General features: G+C 42.1%; 1 protein-coding gene across 1 annotated transcript in view; it reads right to left on the bottom strand.

The window, feature by feature from the left end:
- Positions 1–24,982, bottom strand: part of ITGA4 (integrin subunit alpha 4) — a 222,425-nt gene that overhangs the window by 137,762 nt on the left and 59,681 nt on the right. Inside the window, exons 3-6 of the mRNA XM_077448120.1 lie at positions 14,832–14,938; positions 12,994–13,120; positions 8,111–8,178; positions 4,900–5,029 (exon numbers count right to left, since the gene is read on the bottom strand). Of these exons, the coding sequence (XP_077304246.1) occupies positions 4,900–5,029; positions 8,111–8,178; positions 12,994–13,120; positions 14,832–14,938 (432 nt within the window). The remainder of the gene's footprint in view (positions 1–4,899; positions 5,030–8,110; positions 8,179–12,993; positions 13,121–14,831; positions 14,939–24,982) is intronic.

Below are 24,982 nucleotides of genomic sequence, written 5' to 3'. Positions count from 1 at the left end.
GAACTGCGGGTCACAGCGAGGACATAAGCTTTCAACCTATGATGGCTGCAGAACTGAACAGGTCATAGGTTAGGTGAGTATACCATATTATTTATTGCAGCGACTTGCCGTTGGGAATAAAAAACCTGACATGGTCACTTTAGAGGGCCTAATGTATGTCATGAAAACGTTCCCCATCCTAATAAACCATAATCAGCCAGAACCTGTGAAATAAGATAGGATAAATCTATGCATTTGTGCCAAATGTTGACCTCACAGCAGAAATCAATATTCTAACAGATCAGACAATGCTGTCCTGTTTTTCAGTTGTCCAGTTTTGGTGATCTAGAGCAAAAGGTCCTAGAAGGTCACAGGCTTCTGAGACTCTGTAGCCACAGTCACTGGCAGGTACAAATGGTCCATGAGCAAAGTCATGTGGGTCGTGCTTATTCTCAATTCTAATTTATTTCTAATGCTAGACACTGTTTTAAGATTTGGATAGAAGGGAAATGGATCTGAACACCTGACATGTTTTCATTGCCGTCTGTTTTCCCGTTAGGGAGATTTTCCCTCTCCATTAGTCCTGTTTAGCATTATCATTGAAAGTAAAAGTAAAAGATAATCCGAAAATCTGAGTTGTCCCCAGAAAAGTAATTGAGGGGGAAATCTTTCAATAGGGACACTAGTTCTGGTGACTTGGGGATCCCTGAGAGATTCCCTTAATTTTCAGGGATTTCCACTCACTTCCTGTTTGGCTATGGGACAGGAAGTGAAGGTAAATCTCCCTAAAGGAACAAAGATGTCAAAAATAAACCTTACAGGGGTTATAAACTTCCCTTATTCTATCCAAAATGAAAAAAAAAAGTTTTGCCTATAGTTCTACTTTAACCACTTGCCGACCGCTATCGGCATGTATATGTCGGCAGAATGGCACGACTGGGCAAAGTAACGTACCTGTATATTACTTTGAAATTCCCGCCATGTGCACGTGTGCGTGCGCCTGCCGCAAGCTCCGTGACCATGCCCGCGGGACCCACGGACTTGATCGCCGCGAGGATACCCGCGATCGTGTCTCAAGAACAGGGCGATGTCGATGTAAATAGCATCTCCCCGTTTTGCCTAATGACGGGACACTGATCGTCTGCTCCCTGTCATCGGGAGAAGCGATCAGTGTCCATGTCACACAAGGCCATCCCCCAGACAGTTAGAAACCCTTCCCTAGGACACACTTAACCCATCCCCGCCCCCTAGTGTTTAACCCCTTCACTAGCAGTGACATTTTTACAGTAATAAATGCCATTTTAAAGCATTAATTAACCTCATATTCTCCTTCCTATGCACTATGCGCAACCTCTCTAACATTCCTTTTCCTCTCTCTGATCACCACCTTATTAGTTTCACTCTCTCCTTATCTTCCTCCTTGCGTTCCAACTACCAAACTATTACCTGTAGAAACCTTTGCCATCTCAACCCTTCTTTTCTTTTTTCTGCTACAGGTTGTCTCTATGACAAAATTGCATCCTTGACCTGCCCCAACCTGGCCACTTTTGTCTACAACAGTTCACTGTCTTCCACCCTGGATGCCTTGACCCCCCTCACTACACAGAGAATCAGGCCCAGACTGCTAAAACCCAAGCAGAAAGACAATGCCAGAAGCCTCAAAAAACATAGCCAAACTCTTGCGTGTCTGTGGTGTAAGACTAAGTCACAGAAAGATTTCAGCCAATATAAATCTGCCCTCCAAAAATACTATTCCTGCTTCCACACTGTCAAGCAGACCTACTTCATCACTCCCATTAACACCCTCTCACGCAGTCCACTGTCAACTCTTTTCTACCTTTAACGCTCTACTTCGTCCTTTATTACCTCCAGCTACTAATCTACTCACTGCCCAGGAGATTGCTAATCACTTCAAAAATAAGATTGAGACAATTCGTCTTGAGATCTCCACTCTACAGATATCTCCCTCACTTTACACTCCTTGTCCTCCTGCACAATCAAAACTTTCCTAGTTTAACCCAGTTACTATAGAGAAAGTCACTAAACGCCCACCTAACCTCCTGCCCCCTGGTCACCCTCTGGCTCTATCCTACACCTTTTAACTCATATCGTCAACCTCTCCAATCTTCTCCAAAACAAACTAAGACCCATCTGCTTACCCCTTTTGCTTCCAAACTCCTTGAATATTTAGTCTACAACCGACTGAGTGACCACCTCATTGAGAATAACCTTCTTGAGCCCCTTCAGTCTGGATTTTGCCCACAGCAATCCACATTATTCCATACTCTTACTCTCTGACCTCTCCGCTGTCTTTGATACCGTTGACCACCCCCTCCTCCTCAAAAAACTGAATTTTCTTGGTCTCCATGGCTGCACTCTCCGTTGGTTCGAATCTTACCTATCTCAGTGTCACATTCCACTTCCTCCTCTCCAAATCCTATTACTGTTGAGGTCCCCCAAGGTTCTGTCCTTGGACCTCTACTATTCTCGATCTACATGTCCTCCCCAGGTCAGCTGATGATCTCCCATGGCATCTGCCACAATTTATATGCTGATGACACCCAAATCTATCTCTCTAACCCTCAGCTCGCCCCATCAGTCTGCTCACGCATCACTGATTTACTAACAGACATATCAGCCTGGATGTCACACCACTTCCTCAAACTGAATCTATCTAAGAGCTCTTAATATTTCCTCCCCCACGTGCCCCTTCCCCTGACTTCTCTGTCAATATCAATGGCACAACTATCAGTCCGTACCCACATTCAGGGGTGCTAGGGGTAACCCTCCTTTCACGTCCACATCCAATTCCTCTCCAAATCATAACACCTTAGAATCTGCAACATTTCTAGAATACGCCCCCTTTTAACCAATGACACCACCAAGCTTCTAATTCACTCCCTGGTTATCTCTCGCCCTGACTACTGCAACTCCCCAACCCCCTCCATTGGATTAACTTTACATAAACTATCCCACTTCAGCTCATAATGAATGCTGCTGCAAGACTCATCCACCTTGCCAACCATTCAGTGTCCTCCACCCCTCTCTGCCAATCCCTCCACTGGCTTCTACTCCCCCAATGAATACAATTTAAAGTACTAACAATAATTTACAAAGCCATCCATAACTTTGCCCCCAGCTACAACACTAACCTAGTCCCAAAATACCCACCAAGCTGCTCTCTTCAGTCCTCCCAAGACCTCCTGCTCTCTAGCTCCCTCATCACCTCCTCCCATGCTCGCCTCCAGGATTTCTCCAGAGCTTCTCCCATCCTGTGAAACTTCCTACCCCAATCTGTCCTACAGTCCCCTAATCTATCCATCTTTAGACAATCCCTGAAAACCATTCTCTTTAAAGAAGCCTATCCTGCTTTTAACTAATACACTTTTTTACTTTCTCCATTAGCTCATCCCCCACAGCTATTATCTTTTGTGTTAATTGACCCTCCCTCTTGGATTGTAAGCTCTAACAAGCAGAGTCCTCTGATTCCTCTTGTACCAAATTGTAAAGTAACTGTAATGTCTGCTTTCATTTTGCTAAGCGCTGCACAATCTGTTAGCGCTACATAAATCCTGTATAATAATAACGTTTCTTTTAGTCATGACAACATTGTGTGCTACAAAACTTGTGAACTTTATATTTTAGTAAGTAAATTTCCTGACCTGGTAAAGTTTATTAAAACACTAGATTCTAGATAAACCCACTTCTTAGGAAGTGATCTCCAAAAAAGCTTGTTTGTAAATGATTAAATATTCTATTCTTTGCTCTGTTTTTAAAATTAAATAAAAAAAAAAAAATGTGATTTTAATATTGCTGAATTTAATATGCTGGACAAAGAAAACACGACTCCTTTCTTAGAACATTTTGAACGCTAGTTCATGCCATAGTTACATGATTTTACAGTTTCTCAATTTCTGTTTTACAATTGAAATTCCAAAAGAAATGAGGTTTGTACAAGGGTCACATCATTATTCTTCCTAAATTTTATGGTAGTTTAAAGTAAATCTATCATGTGAAAAGGACTGTCTGAAAATACTAGTTTCCTGGTTGTTCTGCACAAGCACTGGGTTTGTTACTTTCTAAGTCACTGCAGGTATGCAAATCAGGAGTTTCAGAAAAGTCAAAAGTCCTTATCTGCATTCTTATTTTGAGCCAAAAAATCTGAAATGATTGAAATAAGAGAATCACTATGACAGCTAGGCAACTGGCATTTTCAAAGTAAGTGGCAGCATATGCCTGCCTAGAAGGACGCAAGACGGATTGCTCTTTATAACATACAAAGTATGTATCCCCTTTGATAGTATATGAACATCTATAACCACATTTTCCTGGGAGGGCAGGCAATAACAGTTCTTCTATATGATATAACTACACAGATTATCCTTCTACCTCTGGCGTCTAGATAACTGTGACTTCTCTGTGGGGACCGTCGTGTGGGCTCTCTGGGGAGCAGGGGCTGTTGATGCCTCAGTGGTTCCTCCATCCAGGCAGTGGCAATATTCCCTTTTCTTTTAAATATCTACACGGCCTTAAAAAACCTTAACCTCTTTGAAGTGAAAATGTTTCAATCAATGCTTCTCCTTTAAAATACCCCTGAAGAAATGCTATTGACCTGAAACGCGTCGGTTTGAGCGAAGACAGCAAATAATCTATAATCTTGCATCAATGAATATGATGTTTGTACATTGAAGCTGTGTATTTTATCGTTTGTATAATTTTGTGTTCTTTTCATTGTTGGAATCCTTTTAATTTGTCATAATAAATTAATACTTTTTAACTATATGATTGAGGTGTACTAGTTGCTCTTCAAAGTCCAAAATCCTAGGTGTGTTTATGTCCCCACTGGGGAGCTTTCCTTTAACCTCTGTTCCAGAGGTAGTGGTCCACTATGTAACAATATACCAATAAGAGTTGAATTACCTAAATAGCTGCCATATTTGACGGTGTTATTTTTATTGTCAAAGGTGTAAATCTTGTTCTGTGTAGTATTGTACACGAAGATAGAGCCCATCCAGAAGAATGATCCGGGTGCCCCCATAATGATTAAATCCTGGAAAAAAAAAACATATTTTTTGCACTGCATGGTTTAAAAAAAATACACGTTTTTTTTTTTTTTTACATCATATTTAAGCCCCCCAAAAAATGCAATATATTGCAGCTTACCAGTACTTAGATGCATTTATTTTTTTTCAAGTGTTTTATTTATTGTCATCTGGTAACCTTGTAACCACACTTCTTATCCATAGGTGGCTATGCCAATTCCTCCACTGTTTCAATGGAAGGAGCCATCATTGTCAGCTAAGCTGGACTTCAAACATGTATGCGTCCAATACATGAAGGGTCCAATACATACAAGGATCTCAAAGTCAGTGATTTACAGAAGAAGACTAACATTTAGTTTTATGCTAACAGGTCAGCTCACAGACAGTGATGAGGACACTGTATTTCTGGCAAGATCAGCAGGTATTTCCTGTACTTCCCAAAAATGTTCTTTGCCCTTGTACACACGGTCGGATATTCCAATGGACAATGTCTGATAGGACCGTGTTGTTGGATAATCCGACCGTGTGTGGGCTCCATCGGACTGTTTCCGTCGGAGTATCCGACGGACCAAGTTTTCCAGCTGGGCTATAAAATTTTCCGACAACATGATCCGATTGGACTTTGTCCGATTGTGTGTAGAGAATTATGATTGGACAAAGTGCCACGCATGCTCAGATCAAATTCCTAGACCAAAGCTATTAGCTACTAGCCTGAACGTAGTCCCATCGTAACGAAATTACGCCATCACGTTCTGAACGATCGGATTTTCCGACAACTTTGTCTGACCGCGTGTATGCAACAGTTTCGGACTAAATCCATCGGCCAAAATCCGTTGGACAAAATCCAACGGATTTGGTTGTCAGAATGTCCGACTGTGTGTACAAGGGCTTAGACTGTAAAATGGAAAAATGGAAACAAATGCACCAGGACCAGTAAGTTGCAATATATTATAGTTTTGATCTTGGGTTAAATATTCTTTTAGTTCTGATTTTATGTGCTGCTCTGTTCAATCAAAAAATAATTTTACTGTACTTATTCTAAGTTGATTAATAATATTGTAACAAAAGAAAAAAGTAAGAACACTATCAGGAGCAAATTAAGTGATAAATACTGTCATACTGATACTGACTGCTTAAAAAGATGTGAATTACATAACTTTCTATGCAAATCATCACAAGAAAAAAAAAAAATTATTGGAGGCCGCAACCTGCCTGTTTACAATGCAGATCTGTTGTTGGACTGTACTGTCCAGGTGGCCATATGCTGTTAAAGAGGAACTGAAGTCTTCTCACATAATTTGTAATAAAAACCTCTTTGCCTGTCTGAAGCTTCCCTCCAACCACTTTGCATGTTACTATTACAACTAATATTATATATATATTGTGATTCTGTACTTGCCGAATATACTGCAGAAATCTCCCTCCATTGAGACTGGCTGCAACCATTTTAACTGTGAACAGCTGAAGCTGCTGCCTGTTCACTTACTGGATTTACACAGACACACAGAGGCATGCCTCCATCTCTGCAGCCCTCATTGGTCCTCTTATGACTTATCCCCCCTCCCTTCCTGGCGAACTCTAACGAGATTGAGAGAGAGAGAGCTGTGCATGATGTCATAAGCCTAGGCTAATGACCAGAAAAAAAACAGAAAGTGGGCTGTATATATGAGTAAAAAGAAGAGAAAAGGGAAGGGATTTTCATGGTGCAACAATAAATTGAATTATGACATACTTGTTAAACAGAATATAAGATTGTATATCAAATGTTTATTGAAATCAAAGTTATCATCATTATCATAATGTGTGTCTGACGACAAAACCACTGTTTTATATATTGTGACCACCGAAGTTTTTATATCTTTGTATATTTCATTAATTGAATGTTAATGAATTTTAACTTTGATTTCAATAAACATTTGATATACAATCTTATATTCTGTTTAACAAGTATGTCATAATTCAATTTATTGTTTCACTGTGAAAATCCCTTCCCTTTTCTCTTCTTTTTACTCCTGTAATATTTCTGGGATGTGGTGCCTTCTCTATTGGGTGTTTGCTATGTTTTGTTGAACCAATGCTTCTTTCTATTGCTCCTTGGGCTGTATATATATATTTACTGGCAGACAAAAAAAATGTTTTACTCTCCAAAGTTAAAACAACAAGAGTAGAAGATTTAATAGATGAGAAGTTGGAAAAATGACTGAAGGTCCACTTTAAAGAGTAAGTAAAAACTAATTGTGAAAGAATTATAAAATCATCAACTGAATCAGGTTGCATGATTCTCCTGGTTTGTTTCCAATTTTGAAACGATGCATACTAGGAGGATATATCACTGTACAGTATTAGGCATAATACAAGCAGGTACTAAGCTGAAAATCATCATCACAGTCAGAACGAGAGGTGGAGGTCCTGGTGTCATTGGAAATTACCCCTTCAATCCATTGTAGCACAGTAAGTGATGGTTTTACTGCCATTTTATAAAGATGACACCTCTTAGCCCACAGGAACTGTTACCCATGTATAAACCAGGGTACATTTCTCATTCACTGTTTAAAACTATGCCCACAAGTCTTTGTGTTCTAATGAAGACCACACACAATACCTTTAGTTGGAAAACAAATCATAAGTTAACTACAAACCTTATCTCCCCGAAGGACATTTAGTAACTATTAAAAAAATACACTATTGCCCAAAATATTTTTTTCCTTTGAAATTAAACCTCATCAGTTGGTATGGACAGCACCTAGCTCTTGGGCCCACATATTTTCCTCCAGTTCTTCTGAACTAGCCCCTAGACATTCAAATCCAATGAGCATGCCATGGGCTGCTAAAATTAGGTCATCGTTTATCCATGTACTACCTGGTTGACCAATGTATGACCTATGGCAAATTTCTAGTTCACCTGATTACAATTTAGGCCAATAGGGGATTCCAAATTCCTCTACTAAATTTAGCCATGCCTAAAACTGTATAAATCATAAAACAAAAGATGTATCATTGCCATTAGAATCTTATACATACATTCTTGTCAAGCTAGGTTAAATGGAATTGAAAAAGTAGCAAATAAATTAAAACTCCACAAGTCTTACCTCGAGGTAGAAGCTGGAGATGCCAGCTTGACATGAACCATAATATTCAGCAAACGTTTTAGCATAATCTAACAAAAGGAAGCAAAAATATCAAATGCATTTTTTTACAATACATGCAACTACTTTAAATGTTTAATTCAACACTAAGGAAAATATGTAGAGTATTTGTTTGGCAAACTCAGATTTCAGCATTGCTATTATAACCTTTATGACCTTAGAAAATAAGCAACAAAGAGACCCAACCACCCTTCTTCCTGTGACGTTGCAGAGAACAAAAGCCATATGGCCAGATTATTAAAAAAAGACCAAGTAAATAACAACACTGTTGAGCTTGTTTCAAGTGGGGGTTTGCCACAATCATAAGGTCAACAGTACAGGAAATCAATCACAGGCTCAGCTAGCTTCTGTGACAACCATATTACCCCAATGTATGGTGGGAATGTATGCAACCACAGAACAGACCAAGGTTATCAGGATCCCCTACCTACTTGCTCTGACAATTTAAACCAAACAGACCAAAACCCACAAAACATACAATCGTGAGGAATGGTTGTTGGTTCTTCAGTAGAGCCACTGGAAAAGGAAGAGATTGTAGGACCAACGCTGACTTAAATATTGAAGTCACAGAAATAAATGTTCAGTCAGTAAGGCGTTGCACCAACAACCTCCATTTTTCTAATCTTGCTTCTGCTACAGTAACTGTGCATGGTGTATAATTATGACTGTGCTGTTCAATTGTCACCATACTTAGTGCCAAGTGCACTCTGTAATTCAACAGACACATTAAACCCTTCTCTACAATACAAGTCCAAGTGAACAAGCTTGTAATAAGGGGTGTAGCTGTTACTCAGCTCTGCCAGTACAGAGCACTAAAATTTGGGGTCCAGAAGCAATCACTGAGGTTAAAAACTTTACAGATTAAACAGGGCTACAGGATTATAAAGAGATAAAAAGGTGTTACTTGCATGAAGTTAGCATGTTCTCCTGTCCAAACTGGCTCTAGTATGTGTATGTATGACTGTGAGTTAGGGACTTTAGATTGTAAGCTCCTGGAGGGCCTGGGACTGATATGAATGTACAATATATAGTATATGTAAAGTGCTGCATAAATTGCTGGTGCTATATAAATACATGTAATAAATAGATGAGCTGTTAAACCTCAACTGGGCTTTAAAGTGGAATTTAACTAAAAAAAAAAACCCTAATGGTGTCCTCCATCATACATGCTTCTCCCTGTCCGTCAGCAGAAATATACGCAGCTCAGCATACATTTACAGAACCCATCAGTGTTGTGCCTGTGCACATGTGCAGAAGTTACGTCATTGTGGCCCAGCCATTTAAGCGGCCAAACAGCCTGAACCCAGAAGGAGGACCAAGAGAAGATGGAAGTGCCTGTGACCAGCAGGAGGCACTGACAGAGCAGCGCTGAAAGGCATAATTTTACAGGCAAAGCTGGCTGATTTGTTTTGTTCAATTTCCTTTAGATTTACCTTCAACTATGTAGTGCAAGAGCCTGCCTGATTGCATACAGTGTTTAGGTTTGACCTTATATTACTTATTTTTGGTAACTCTAAAGGAAAGTTCTACAAAAAAAAGGGTATAAAAGTTGTATAATGTGTAGCCAGCTTAAGACTGTCATAACCTGATAGTAATGTGCTGTAAACTACTAATCACACCAACCTGCATGTAATGGAGATGCAGAAACGCAGGCATGTTTAAAATGGTTGTAAACTCCATTCATGAAATTTGACCTAAGCACAGTGTTTACTTATCTACCTCCAAAGTTCTAAGTGCTGTTTCTTTCTGGTGCTCTGTTCATCTGCTATCAGTATGTGTAACTTCTGACAAGTTCTCCAACACATGAGATAACATGAGTTTAAAATTTGTGTCGGGAGGGAGCTTAGAGGGAGATTGCTTTTCCTCCAATCAGCCTTCACACAGTGTAAGCCCAGACTCCACTCTCACTGCTGCAAGAGGAAGAGAGATTTCTAATACAATCTGCACTTTCCAAAGAGTATAGAAAGTTGAAGACAGCAGATATAAAAGTAAAACTTATGTAGGGAGATTTGTTTAATCTCTATGTATCATCTGAGACCAGTCACATCACTGGGTATATCTGAGGGTTTGCAACTACTTTAAAATCCAGATGACAACCATGGCTGATTCCATGGATATGGTGAAGTGACATAGTCATGCAAGGACCACAAATGTGTTATTTTCAAGACTACCAAGTAAAGTAATAATGATAAAAAGCATATTCAGAGAAAACAAATGCAGCCACCTCATACAAGGGCTGGTTAGTAATATATAACAATTTTAATATATTACAATTTTTGTTTTGGGGTTTAGATAGATATTAACTACTGCCATGCAATCCATATTTAAAATGATGGAGAGTAAAGCTGGCCATACACTGGGCAAATTTTGGCTAGCTACTGAGAAACTGGATGAAATTCTCTCAACAAAAGTTCAGCTTTTGTCAAAGAAGCCTTAACCTTAAGGGTATAAAACATATTCTACCTAGTGACCGGGACGCTTCCTTGACATTGTAAAACTAAACGTACGTCGAGGCGCATTCTGGTCACGTCATTTCCAGCCACTTCCGGTTTATGAACACTACAGTGGTGGAACGCACGCCGGCCCCACAAGCAGAAGCTGAGTGGCTGCATTACCCATTTGCCTGGTGACACACGCTATTATCCTCAGTGCCAGGCTATGGCACCAACTAATGTAACCATTTGGCTTTATCTTTTTTAATCAATATTTTATTAAATGGTTTTACACTATGGTCCCATGTTTATCTGTTTTTTAATGGGCAACTGTGGTGGATACAAACAAGGTTCCAGGCTATATCCATAATGGTGCATCAGAAAGATCTCTGACCCACAAAACACAGCCTATATTGACCTTCTTTTTAGTTAAAGAGGTCATGGTGGTCTGGTGAATAGGCATTTCACTCACAGCCACTGGATGATTTATGTGAAGTTTTTCCATTGGTGACGGTGTAAAGATTGATGTCGTATCACAATCAATATATGGACTTTTGTTTTGATGAAATAGTTACATGGTTACATATTAGGTGAGGTCGAAACAAGACACAAGTCCATCAAGTCCAACCTATGTGTGTGATTAAACAAAAGGTAAATATTCACTATATTGTCTATTTGCACTTATGTCATGATTATTATATGTATTGTTTAGCTTTGCACTTTAATATTGTTGCAGCTAGAGTGTGATCAGATTTATAGCGCCCCCTACAACCATAATTGTCTGACTGTGGGTGGACCAGCACTGGTTTGGCAAGCTGCAGGTTAACCAGTAGGGATGAGCTTCGTGTTTGAGTCGAACATACGTTCGACTCGAACATCGGCTGTTCGCCCGTTCGGCGAATTTCGAACGTTATGGGCCGTTCGCACCAAATTCGTGTGGCACTCACGGCCCACAATGCACTGCGATGGCGCAGTGATGGCGCAGTGCATTGCTGGCTTATGATTGGCCAAGCATGCACTGTGTATCGGCTGATTTTTCGTTCTTGCTCTTCTGTAGTGGTTGTTGTCTGCATGCCCTGACCGCAGTATACACCGCTATAGTCATCTATATATCTAGCGATATATCTATCTTTTATAATAGAGCTTTCAGTCAGTGTTAGGAGATTGTGCGTGCTGTCTGCGTGCTCTGAACCCAGTATACACCGCTATATCCACCTATATAGCTAAATATCTTGCTCGTTTTAAATAGAGCTGTCAGTCAGTGTTAGGAGATTGTGCATGCTGTCTGCGTGCTCTGAACGCAGTATACACCGCTATATCCACCTATATAGCTAAATATCTTGCTAGTTTTAAATAGAGCTTTCAGTCAGTGTTAGGAGATTGTGCGTGCCGTCTGCGTGCTCTGAACGCAGTATACACCGCTATATCCACCTATATAGCTAACTATCTTGCTCGTTTTAAATAGAGCTTGCAGTCAGGGGTAGGAGATTGTGCGTGCTGTCTGCGTGCTCTGAAAAAGACGGACGGCAAAACAAATTATACAGGGGGTTATAACCCTTCCCTATGTTTTCCAAAAAGCTTAAAAATTGTTTTTTTGACTGGAGCTACACTTTAAAAATGTACCAGTTGAAAATTACAAACAGATTCAACTTAACACAACAAACCTACACAGTCCCTGTCTTGTTTGCACCGCCTGTATACTGCTGTTCTGAGTATATAGGGCCTGGGGGCCACACGTATTTCCTTTTTTTAATATGGGTACGGGGTTCCCCTTAATATGCGTACAAGACCCAAAGGGGCTGGTAATGGGCAGGGAGGGCTACCCATGCCATTTTTCTCAGTTATTTTCAACCATATTGCAGGAACCAGATATAACATTAAAACCGCAAGCAGCTTTAAATGACGTTATTTCCGTTAAATGTCATTTTGTGCAGGGACTGTTCTAAACACGGGAAACACGTGGCACTTCACAGGCATACTACAGACACCCCCCAGGCACGATATTTAAAGGAATATTTCACATTTTTTTTCATTTTAATCGTCATTAAAATCAGTGCTCCCGCCAAAACAGCCGTTTTTAAAAGTTTTTTTGCATTGACCCATGTCCCCTGGGGCAGGAGTCAGGTCCCCAAACCCTTTTTAGGACAGTATCTTGCATATTAGCCGTTAAAATGAACACTTTTCATTTCAAACGTTCGAGTCCCATAGACTTCAACGGGGTTCTAACGTTCGTACGAATTTGGGGTCCGTTCGAAAGTTCTGGTGCGAACCGAACCGGGGGGGGGTGTTCAGCTCATCCCTATTAACCAGGTAAGATTTTAGCGGTGAAGCTTTTCATTAATTTACAGGCATGCTATCAATCTATCATTCAACAGTCTATTGGACTTCACATACCTCTATAACATGGACATATTTTGTTCTGTAAGTCTGTGCGCAAATTTGCAGGTATTTTATAGCATATTCCATGCGGCAGCTTGTGGGATTTTTCATAATGGACATTTTTCCATCTATGACCACAAACCTATAAAAAAAAAAAAAACACTTATAAGATCCAGACAAAATTACACAAATATGTGAGGGAAGTTAAAGGAATCTCTATGTTACCGAAATACGTACACTATTTCCTGTTTCCTAGATCTGTTGATTAGGAAATGTATTTATTTATTTATTTATTACAGGTATTTATATAGCGCAAACAATTTACACAGCACTTTACATATACACTATATTGCCAAAAGTATTGGAACGCCTTTACACACACATTTTTAACAGCATCCCACTTTTAGTCTGTAGTGTTCAATATTGAGTTGATCCACTCTTTGCAGATATCCCTTCTTCCAGGAAAGGCTGTCCATAAGGTTTAGGAGTATGTCTATGGGAATATTTGACCATTCTTCCAGAAGTGGATTTGTCAGGCACTGATATTAGATGAGAAGGGCTGGCTCCAGTTGATCCCAAAGGTGCTTGATTGGGTTGAGGCCTGGACAGGCCAGTCAAGTTCCTCTACCCCAAGCTCGCTCATCCATGACCTTTGCAGCTATAACAGCTTCAACTCTTCTGTCCACAAGGTTTAGGAGTGTGTCTATGGGAATGTTTGACCATTCTTCCAGAAGCTCATTTGTGAGGTCAGATACTGATGCTGGGCAAGAAGGCTTGGCTCACAGTCTCTGCTCTAATTCATCCCAAAGACGTTCTATCGCTCATCCATGTCTTTATGGACTTTGCTTTGTGCACTGGTGCACGGTCATGTTGGAACAGGAAGGAGGCCATCCCCAAACTGTTCCCACAGAGTTGGGAGCAAGAAATTGTCAAAAATGTCTTGATATGCTGAAGCCTTAAGAGTTCCCTTCACTGGAACTAATGGGCCAAGCCCAAACCCTGAAAAACTGCCCCATACCATAAGCCACCTCCACTAAATTATTCAGGGTGGAGGAACTTGACTGGCCTGCACAGAGTCCTGACATCACCCCGATAGAACACCTTTAGGATGAATGGAGACTGTGAGCCAGGTCTTCTCATTTAACATCAGTGTCTTCCCAGAAGAGTTGAAGCTTTTATAGCTGGAAAGGTTGGGCCAACTCAATATTGAACCCTACGGACTAAGACTGGTATGCCATTAAAGTTTGTGTGTGTGTAAAGGCAGGAGTCCCAATACTTTTAGCAATACTGTATAGTGTATATTATACAATGACATTAGTCCCTACCCTCAATGATCTTACATTCTAACTCGCATTCATACATACACTTGTTGTAAGTGGTAGCTTGATCATAACATGTCAAGAGTTATGGCTGTTCAGATATCTGTCCTCTGCCTTTGAAGAGCTTGGACAGCTGCTAGGCAGCATACATGCACCATATCTGCAACGTGTTTCTCACAGACTATTTATTAACCAATATATTAAGGCAACATCAAGACCCAGGATAATTACTTAGAGCATTTATTTTCTATGACCTCAGCACCATCGAATGACAGTGGGCGACGTCACGACGCTCCGTGATTCAGCTCTGTTGTTGGCTTACAAATCTACACAGAAAAACTGAAGCTTTTCAGTCACATGATCACTCAGAAGAATAAAAAAAAGGTATATACACTGAGATTTCTTACGAATGACATGCAGCATATATAAGAGCAGTGGGGAGCCAACATTTTAAGCGTGGGTTATTTTAGCTTTTCTTTCCACTTTATTACAGCTAATACATATTCTAAAATTCTATTGCATATCGACACTAACCAGTAGTTGTCCATCTGTTGTCTGTTGTCTAGACAAGCTGACACCCAGCCATTGATCTTCCTGGTCCACGATACATGTCCGTCCACACTTTACTCCGTTTTGTTCACCTGAGTGGGAAGAAATAAGTTATTTAAATGCCTATAAAATACAATGTTTGTAATTTCCCGAATTAATAAAAAATATATATATATATATATATATATATTGTAAGGGATCTTCCCGGGGTAGGGTGTGTTTGGACACAGTTCACAGCAGACTTGGAATATATGAAGCAGATCTTGGCGTTTATTCGTGGTACAAACAGTCCAGCAAACAAAACATACAGCAACACCGTGCTTTCTAAGTACAACAAAATAAACAAAAGACCTAGCCCGGCTGGGCGCTTACTAACAGGTTCTTCTCACCTATCTGACATTTATAAAGACAGCGTCTTTTCGTCTGGATATCGCAGGGTGGGTTTTAGCTCCAGCAGTGTCTGTGCTTGCAGCTTCCTTCAACATACAGGCTGTTCATTCCCTGGCTGGGAGCAATCACCTGCAGGCCTTGCAGAGCCTTTACCTTCCCAGGCTAATTAGGATCAAAGCTCACCTGATCCCAAACCCAGAACTGGATCGGGGGATGTGGAATGACAGGTCCCTCTACCAAACCTACCTGCCATTCCATATAAACCCAGGCCCGGCAAGATTAAATAACAACTCAGCAGCATATCGCTGCTGAGAAACTGATCCATCCTGGATTTACCATCTCACACTCTGTCGCAACCTAGGTGAGATGTACACCCCCTCGATCACTTCTCCAGTGACATGTCTACATATCCCCCCCCTCTTTTTCAGACCGGAGGGCTGAGCCTTTTGTCCCCACAGACAACTTACCCTTGACAATGCATCAGCATTTGCCTGTAATTTCCCTGGCCTGTGTTCCACAGTGAAATTAAAGTTTTGTAGGGACAGAAACCATCTAGTCACTCTTGCATTTCTCTCCTTGTTTAACTTCATCCATGTTAGGGGGGCATGGTCTGTCACCAACTTGAATTTCCTGCCTAGCAAGTAATACTTTAAAGCTTCTAGAGCCCACTTTACTGCCAAACATTCTCGCTCCACAATGGCATAATTTTTCTCGGCCGGGGTTAGTTTCCTACTCAAGTACGTCACTGGATGCTCCTCACCATTCACTACTTGTGAGAGTACTGCACCTAAGCCTGTGTTAGAGGCATCTGTCTGGACCAGAAATTCTCGCCTGAAATCGGGGGTGATTAACACAGGTGGTTGGCACAAGGCAGACTTAAGGCTTTGGAAAGCCTTCTCGGCCTCTGGGGTCCACGTGACCATTGCTGTCTTTCCGCCCTTTGTCAAGTCAGTTAGTGGAGCAGCAACTGAGGCAAAGTTCGGCACAAATCTACGGTAATACCCCGTAATACCCAGGAAAGCTCTAACCTGTTTCCTTGTCAGGGGTCTAGGCCAATTCTGTATTGCCTCAATCTTATTTAGCTGTGGCTTAATCAACCCTCTCCCAATAATGTAGCCCAGATATTTGGCCTCTTCTAGGGCTAGAGCACACTTCTCGGCATTTATGGTCAACCCCGCATCACTTATGGCATCCAACACGGCCTGTACCTTACAGAGGTGACTTTCCCAAACAGGGCTAAAAATGACCACATCATCGAGGTAGGCAGCTGAGTAATCACGATGTGGTCGCAGAATTAAGTCCATCAACCTCTGGAAGGTTGCAGGCGCTCCATGTAACCCGAATGGCATCACTACATACTGGAATAGTCCATCAGGGGTAGAGAATGCCGTTTTCTCTTTAGCCTCAGCAGACAGTGGAATCTGCCAGTAGCCCTTTGTGAGATCGAGGGTGGTTATGTACCTGGCGTTACCCAACTTCTCAATTAACTCATCTACCCTGGGCATAGGATACGCATCGAACTTGGAGATCTCATTCAACTTTCTGAAATCGTTACAGAACCTCCAAGTTCCATTGGGCTTTGGGATTAGCACAATTGGGCTGGACCATTCACTCTGGGACACCTCAATTACCCCCAGAGCAAGCATACGTTTTACCTCGGCAGATACGGCTTCCCTACGTGCCTCCGGTATCCTATAGGGCTTAAGGTTTACTCTGCTTCTAGGCTCAGTTTCAATGTGATGATGGATGAGGTGTGTACGCCCTGGGAGGTCAGAGAACTTGTTTTTGTTTTTCTGTAGAAATTCCTGAGCCTCCTGTTTCTGTGACACTGATAGAGTATCACCTACCTTGACTGGAGGGATTGGTTGTGACAAATTATTAACAGTATTTGTCGCCACCAAGGATTCCCTGTCTTTCCAGGGCTTGATCAAGTTTATGTGATAAACTTGGAAAGGCTTCCTTCTACCTGGTTGGTGCACCTTGTAGTTCACCTCACTGATCTTTTCAACAATTTCATAAGGACCTTGCCACTTCGCCAAGAATTTACTCTCAACAGTGGGGACTAGTATAAGGACCCTATCGCCTGGGTTGAATGTCCTGATTCTTGCGGACCGGTTGTAAATCCTACTTTGGGCCTCTTGAGCCCTCTGGAGGTGTTCCCTTACGAGGGGCATTACAGTGGCTATACGGTCCTGCATTTGTGCTACATGTTCAATAACACTCTTGTATGGGGTGGACTCATTCTCCCATGTCTCTTTTGCGATGTCCAGTAGACCCCTAGGGTGACGACCATAGACCAACTCGAATGGTGAGAACCCGGTGGACGCTTGGGGCACTTCCCTAATAGCAAACATGAGGTAGGGTAATAAATGATCCCAGTCACGACCATCTTTTTCCACCACTTTCTTCAACATATGTTTCAAAGTTTTATTAAATCTCTCCACCAATCCGTCCGTCTGGGGGTGGTATACAGAGGTACGGATGTGTGAGATTTTAAATAGTTTGCATAACTCCTTCATTACTTTCGACATAAATGGCGTACCTTGGTCAGTTAGGATTTCTTTGGGGATCCCAGTCCTAGAGAACATATAAAACAACTCACGTGCAATTGTTTTAGATGCAGTGTTTCTTAAGGGTACAGCCTCAGGATAGCGGGTCGCATAATCCATGACTACCAAAATATACTGGTGTCCTCTAGCTGACTTTACAATGGGACCCACTAAATCCATGGCAATACGCTCAAAAGGCACCTCTATAATAGGGAGCGAAACCAAAGGACTGCGAAAATGAGACACTGGGGCATTAACCTGACATGTGGGGCACGACTCACAGTATTTTTTAATGTCATCATATATGGCCGGCCAAAAAAATCTCTGGAGAACCCTCTCTCTCGTTTTGTCAGTCCCCAAGTGTCCCCCAAGAACATGGTTATGAGCCATGTCAAGCACCTGACGCCGGTACGGCTTAGGTACCAGAAGCTGTTCCACAATCTCATCCTTAATCTTATTGACTCTATAGAAAAGATCATTAGTCACCGAAAAATGTGGAAATCTTTTTTCAGCATCTGGTTCCTGAGGTACCCCATTCATAACAGTAACCTGCTCTCTCGCATTTTTGAGAGTGGGGTCCTGTAATTGTGCAGCCCCAAAATTATCCCTAGACACCTCTAAGTCTAGTATATTTTGCTCAGTGGGAGGATCCTCCTCCCCAACCAGGACCTGCAAAGGAAAACAATCATTTTCATCCTGCATACTTTTATCATTCACAGCGGACAAGGCAACCTCCTTAGAGGTATCCTCACTCCTTTTGGGGATTTCTCCTTTTTCCCAGAGAGCCCAGAATAACGGAAAATCGCGGCCCAATATTACATCATGCATGAGGTTTTTAACCACACCCACTTCATATTGTACGGTGCCTTGTTTAGTCCCGACTTTAGCCCGCACTATAGGGTACACTTTTGTATCACCATGTATGCACACAACACTCATATGCTTGTTAGGCTCTAAGTCCCCAGCCACCAGGCTAGCATGCACCAAGGTTACAAGGCTTCCTGAGTCCATTAACGCTTTAACAGGAAAGTCATTGATTGTGATGTTGCAGATTTGCGGTTCAGTCTCTAGTCCAGGAACTGCAGCACAAGATGGTTCCGCAAATAGCGACTGGCGCCGGCTAGCGTCACATTCCATGGGTTCAGAGGTAAGAGGGCAATGGGCAGACACGTGTCCCGCCTCATGGCATCTCCAACACTGGATAGGGGCTGGTCTCCTTGGCAAGGAGTCCTTTTTAGAGCCCCTTAGCCACCCGGGACCATCACCAGTCTTTTGTCCCTGAGACACCACTTGAGCCCTTATCCCTCCATCAGCAGCCCTCCACACTCCCCCAATAGATGGAAGTCTCTTACCAGCTGACGGCACAGGTCTGGCGCTCCGGGGAGGTGAAGATGCTGCAGGAACATCACGGAGGTAGTCCTCAGTCGCCTGGAACCTCTCCACAAGGTTGACAAGTTCGTTTGCATCCTTAGGATCACCTTGTCCCACCCAGCGTTGCAGGTCAGTAGGAAGTGCTCGGAGGTAGCGATCCATCACGATCTTCTCTAGGATTTGTGCAGGAGTAGAAGTGTCTGGCTCCAACCACTTTCTTGCCAAATGGATTAGGTCATACATCTGGGACCTCGCTGATTGGTCCAGACTGTAGCTCCAGTTGCGTACCCTCCGGGCACGGACCGCAGTAGTAACTCCTAGTCGGGCAAGTATCTCCGCTTTTAGCCGAGTATAGTCCTTGACCTCTTGCTCACTGAGGTCATAGTAGGCCTTTTGAGGTTCACCTGTTAAATAGGGCGCAATTACCTCTGCCCATTCAGCGGCTGGTAACTTCTCTCGCTCAGCCACGCGCTCAAATATTGTTAGAAAGGCCTCAACATCGTCCTCAGCAGTCATCTTTTGCAGCGCTTTCTGCACAGTCCTTCTCCCAAAAAAAAAAATTTCTGGAGCGGCTCCCTCCACTGTGGGTGGATTAGCAACCACAGGCGCCTCTCGATTTGCTATCAGGTGCTCGAGAAGTTGTTGTTGTGCAGCCATCATCTGCTGTTGTGCAGCCATGGACTGTTCATGTCGTTTATTGGCCTCTGTCTGAGCCTGCTGTTGTGCAGCGATCATCTGCTGTTGTTCAGCCATGGACTGTTCATGTCGTCTATTGGCCTCTGTTTGAGCCTGCTGTTGTTGCAAACTCACTTGCATAAACTGCTTCAGCATCTCCTCCATGTTGCTGGACTGTTCTTGGAGTTTAGATGCAGCTTTCACCCAGGACATAAGCAGCTGTAGCCAAGTCTGTCCACACCGTTGCCCCTAGCAACCGTCTGTTTGCCCGCATTCTCCACCAATTGTAAGGGATCTTCCCGGGGTAGGGTGTGTTTGGACACAGTTCACAGCAGACTTGGAATATATGAAGCAGATCTTGGCGTTTATTCGTGGTACAAACAGTCCAGCAAACAAAACATACAGCAACACCGTGCTTTCTAAGTACAACAAAATAAACAAAAGACCTAGCCCGGCTGGGCGCTTACTAACAGGTTCTTCTCACCTATCTGACATTTATAAAGACAGCGTCTTTTCGTCTGGATATCGCAGGGTGGGTTTTAGCTCCAGCAGTGTCTGTGCTTGCAGCTTCCTTCAACATACAGGCTGTTCATTCCCTGGCTGGGAGCAATCACCTGCAGGCCTTGCAGAGCCTTTACCTTCCCAGGCTAATTAGGATCAAAGCTCACCTGATCCCAAACCCAGAACTGGATCGGGGGATGTGGAATGACAGGTCCCTCTACCAAACCTACCTGCCATTCCATATAAACCCAGGCCCGGCAAGATTAAATAACAACTCAGCAGCATATCGCTGCTGAGAAACTGATCCATCCTGGATTTACCATCTCACACTCTGTCGCAACCTAGGTGAGATGTACACCCCCTCGATCACTTCTCCAGTGACATGTCTACAATATATATATATATATATATATATATATATATATATATATATATATCTTTTATCATAGTTTTATATCATAGAGGGTCTATTTATTAATGTTCTCAAGCAAGATGCACATTATTAATGTTGCATCCAAGATTCCCATTTTCACTGTGTACATTTTGGGTGAAAAAGCTGAATAAATAGACTCCATTGTGTATTTTACATAGATGATACATAGACAGAGATGTTTGTCATAGCTTCACCTCCCTCTGGTGTAGTGGTTGCTTCAAACAGGAAACCATTAAAACTAAATGGGAAATCTTCACAAGCGCTTCCTGCCTGATGGTACCAATATACATGAGCTCTCTTTTGGGCATCAATCATAAGGGATTTATTCTGTATGCTACTCAACAGAAAAGGGTTCATCCTATTAATTTATTTAGGAGTTGTGTCTTGCTTAAAGTACATGTAATAATGTAAAAAAACATGTATCAAACAGTTGCTTTCTTTTTCTAAATAAGATCTGCAAACTCTTTACAATAGTTCCCTGACAACACACATACACCCCATTTAACCAGGTGGGTTTCAAAAAGACTTTTGGAATTGTTATAACATGTTAAATTTCATAGGCGATTTTAGCGATTGGGTTTACAAATACTTTAAGCCCTTGCTGCCTTTAAGTGGGTTTTAATGCCAGGAGGCGGTTTCGCGATCACATGATTTGGGAGTCACAGCAGTCACATGATCTGGAGCATGTCCCACTAGCTCCTGATCACATACAGAGGTTGGTGACCATTTGGTCAGTGTCCTGTGGGCATGGTCTCAGCACAGAGCCTCACTGACTCAGAAATGCAACAGTTGGGCTTGAAAGCTGACCCATCCTACCGCAGCATATATGTGTTATACTTGTGAAATGTTTTTTTTTCCTTTTTTTATTATTTTTTTACTTGTGAAACAATGGTAAGGAAGATGCCAGGAATATGTCCAGTGACACAGTGTGGTATAATTCTTGAATGGAATGTATTATGTCTACTGACGATCACACCGTTAATTGTAGAAAAAGGTTATAGAAATTTGGTAATCTATAATAATGTAAAGATTTTTCCTCCTCCCCTCCCCATAATGCTGCAAATCTCCTCCACCTTCAATAGCACCACTCAACGTCTTTGCTTTCCTTGTTCATAGCATCAGACAGCTCTTTTGCCTCCCCTCTACATAATGCTATTCTTCACCATCTGTCTTCATAGTACAATTCCTCTCCTCCTCCTACCATAGTGGTGGTTATTATTTTCTTCTCAACTCTACCATGGTGGTGCTACTCCACCTCTCCTCTACCATGCTAATGGTACTCTCCTCCCCTCTCTGAACTGTCACTCCTCTCCTCCACCTGCCTCATCCAAACTGACACTCCTCTTTTCCACCTCCTCATTCCACACAGTGTTGCTCTTCTCCTCCGCCTCCCCTCTCCATAGTGTTTCTCCTATCCTCCACCTTCCTTCTCCATAGTGTTGTTGCTGGTCTCCTTCCTTAGGGTTGTTCTCCTCCACCTTCCAATGTCATGGTTTGTACATGATTGGTCATGGTTGTTCTGGTGAAACAACACTGCTTGTTGGTTCTTTCTCTGATAATTTGGCAATATTTCCTATTGGGGCTAGGTTTAATTGTAAAACTACATTTAGTTTACTTACGTACTTATGTAATACTGATAATGTAATGTGCCGACATTACAATTTTTTCTATCCTCCAGTATAACCCCCATTTGTAAGGTACAAAATACTCCCCTCCTTACCATCTCTTAGTGAACCTCAGATGACCTCTTAAAAACACTTTTTTAACTTGTTGATTTGTGAATGAGTGGGTTTTTAATATTACAATGCAAAATAATACAATATCAAGACAATCAAAAGCAGCCGATAGCACTTCACATCCAAAATGCGCAAAAGTAAAAACACTGCTCAGCGGTTCGATTTATGGCACATCTATTCCACATGCTCCACAATTATAAACAGACTTGAAAGGGACCACAAATCATATTTGGCTACACTTAAGATGAATTTTCATTTATGGAATCCCACAAATGACATGGAGGAACTGATTATAATGGTTTATTTCATTCTATAAATTCATTCCTTGCAGAGCAGCGGAAATGGGGCCCTGTGTAATAGAAACAGGAATTCTTCATGAAGGGTTTATTGCTAATACATTTCAGAATGGCTTTACTTTACTAAAGAAGGCAAACACCTCAGGGATTCGACAATTGTTTCCTTTTTTTATTAATTGTGAGCCACTGGCAGGGCTCTGGGCAGTGTATATTGTCACCTACACAAGAGGGTTTGTGTCTGATACGGAGAAATAAAACTTTAGTTTTTTTTTTAAATCCTAATAAGTTTTGTTCTTGTCTTGGAGCCCAGAGGCTTTTTCAAGCCTTACGTGGTGAAAGGCTCCAGGGTTTAGTGTCCAAAATGGGGAAATCAAACTTTTGTTTTCTAAAAATCCTAATAAAATCCTGACCTGGTCCTAGAGCCCAGAGGCTTTGTAAAGCTTTGGGTGGAAAAAAGCTTCCACTATTAGGTCCACATCTTACCTGGTAGCCAGACCTCAATATTAGTCTCAGCTGTACACAGGGCTCTCTCTCTTTCTGTCTGTTGTGGGGGCCTGCTGTTGGGTAAAAAGGCTGACTGCTGACAGAACACTAAAAAGATAAAATAGCTGCCTGTTTGCTATTTGGGAAATAGATTTGTTAGTGGCCCTGATAAGCAAGGCCCCTTTCACATGGACACTCCATTCAGCCCTATGGAGTGGCGGATGTCAGCGGTGATATGTCCGCTGACACCTGCTGCTATCCTATCTGATCCTGTCCGTGGAATCCAGATGGATAGAGACCCTGCTTTCCATCTGCCTGGCGGATCTGATGGGGTCGGATGAAAACTGACAGGCGGTACTTTTTCATCCAATCTCCCCATAGAGGAGAGCGGGGCTCTGACAGGTCCATCTCAGAACAGTGAGTGGACCTGTCACCTGCCTGTTTAGCAGGGATTAGCGGATCGATAGCCTGGCTGAGCAAAGTGGAGTTTGCCTGTGTGAAAGAGCCCAAATGTGTTGTTTGTTTTCTGCTATGGGCTTGCTGCACAAAGCCCCCCATTGTCTATGTTTAATATCTTGTTGAATAAAAGTACAACATACAGGATAAACCTGCCTGGACTCTTTCTAGATGTCCTTGTCTAATGCATTGTTTACTGCTGTCAATACCACCTCAGCCTGTTCTCCTTAGACAGATAGATAGATAGATAGATAGATAGATAGATAGATAGATAGATATTGTAAATATATTGTCTCTTCGTGTAATCCCAGACAGACACGATAATGTTGAGATCAGGGCTATGTGAGCACCAAACAATCACTGCCAGGACTCCTTGTTCTTCTTTACACTAAAGACAGTTCTTAATGACTCTGACTGTATGTTTGGGGTCATTGTCTTGCTGCAGAATAAACTTGAGGCCAATCACATGCCTCCCTGATGATATGGCATGATGGGTAAGCATTCGCCTGTATGTCTCATTGAGGACACCATTGATCCTGACCAAATATTTAACTCCATTTGCAGAAATGAAGACCCAAGCTTGCAAGGAACGGAACCTCCACCATGCTTCACTGTTGCTTGCAGACAATCAATGTTTTACAGCTCTGCAGCGCTTGTGCGAACAAACTGCCTCCTGCTTCAGTCAAATATTTCAAATTTTAACTATCAGTCCAGAACACCTGATGCCATTTGTCTGAACCCCAGGTCCTATGTTTTCATGCATAGTTGAGTCACTTTGTTTCCATGGCAAAGGTATGGACTTTTTGGCTGCAATTCTTCCATGAAGGCCATTTCTGGCCAGACATCATCGGACAGTAGATGGGTGTACCTGGGTCCTACTGGTTTCCACCAGTATTGTGCTGATGGCACTGCTGTACATCGAAGGGAAGTAAGCATGATGTGGCTTTCTGCTGCATTAAGCTTCCTTGGCTGACCACTGCATGTACGGTCCTCAATGTTGCCCGTTTCTTTGTGCTTCTTCAAAAGAGCTTGAACAGTGCATATTGAAAGCCCAGTCTGCTTTGAAATCTATGCCTGAGAGGGACCTTGCTGATGCAATAACACTACATTGTGCCTTGCTGCTATGCTCAGTATTGCCATGGTGTATGACCTGTAACATGAAACTGTCTTCGATAAGCTCACCTTAGTATCGGGGTTTGGCTGTTCTCATCCACTTTTAAGCCTCCCACACAGCTGTTCTGTTTTA

The sequence above is a fragment of the Lithobates pipiens genome, unplaced genomic scaffold, assembly GCF_037356315.1.
Source record: "Lithobates pipiens isolate NorthernLeopardFrog02 unplaced genomic scaffold, aLitPip1_a1.2 Scaffold_22, whole genome shotgun sequence".
Lineage (NCBI taxonomy): Eukaryota > Metazoa > Chordata > Amphibia > Anura > Ranidae > Lithobates > Lithobates pipiens.
This window is presented reverse-complemented; position numbering and strand designations above follow the sequence as displayed.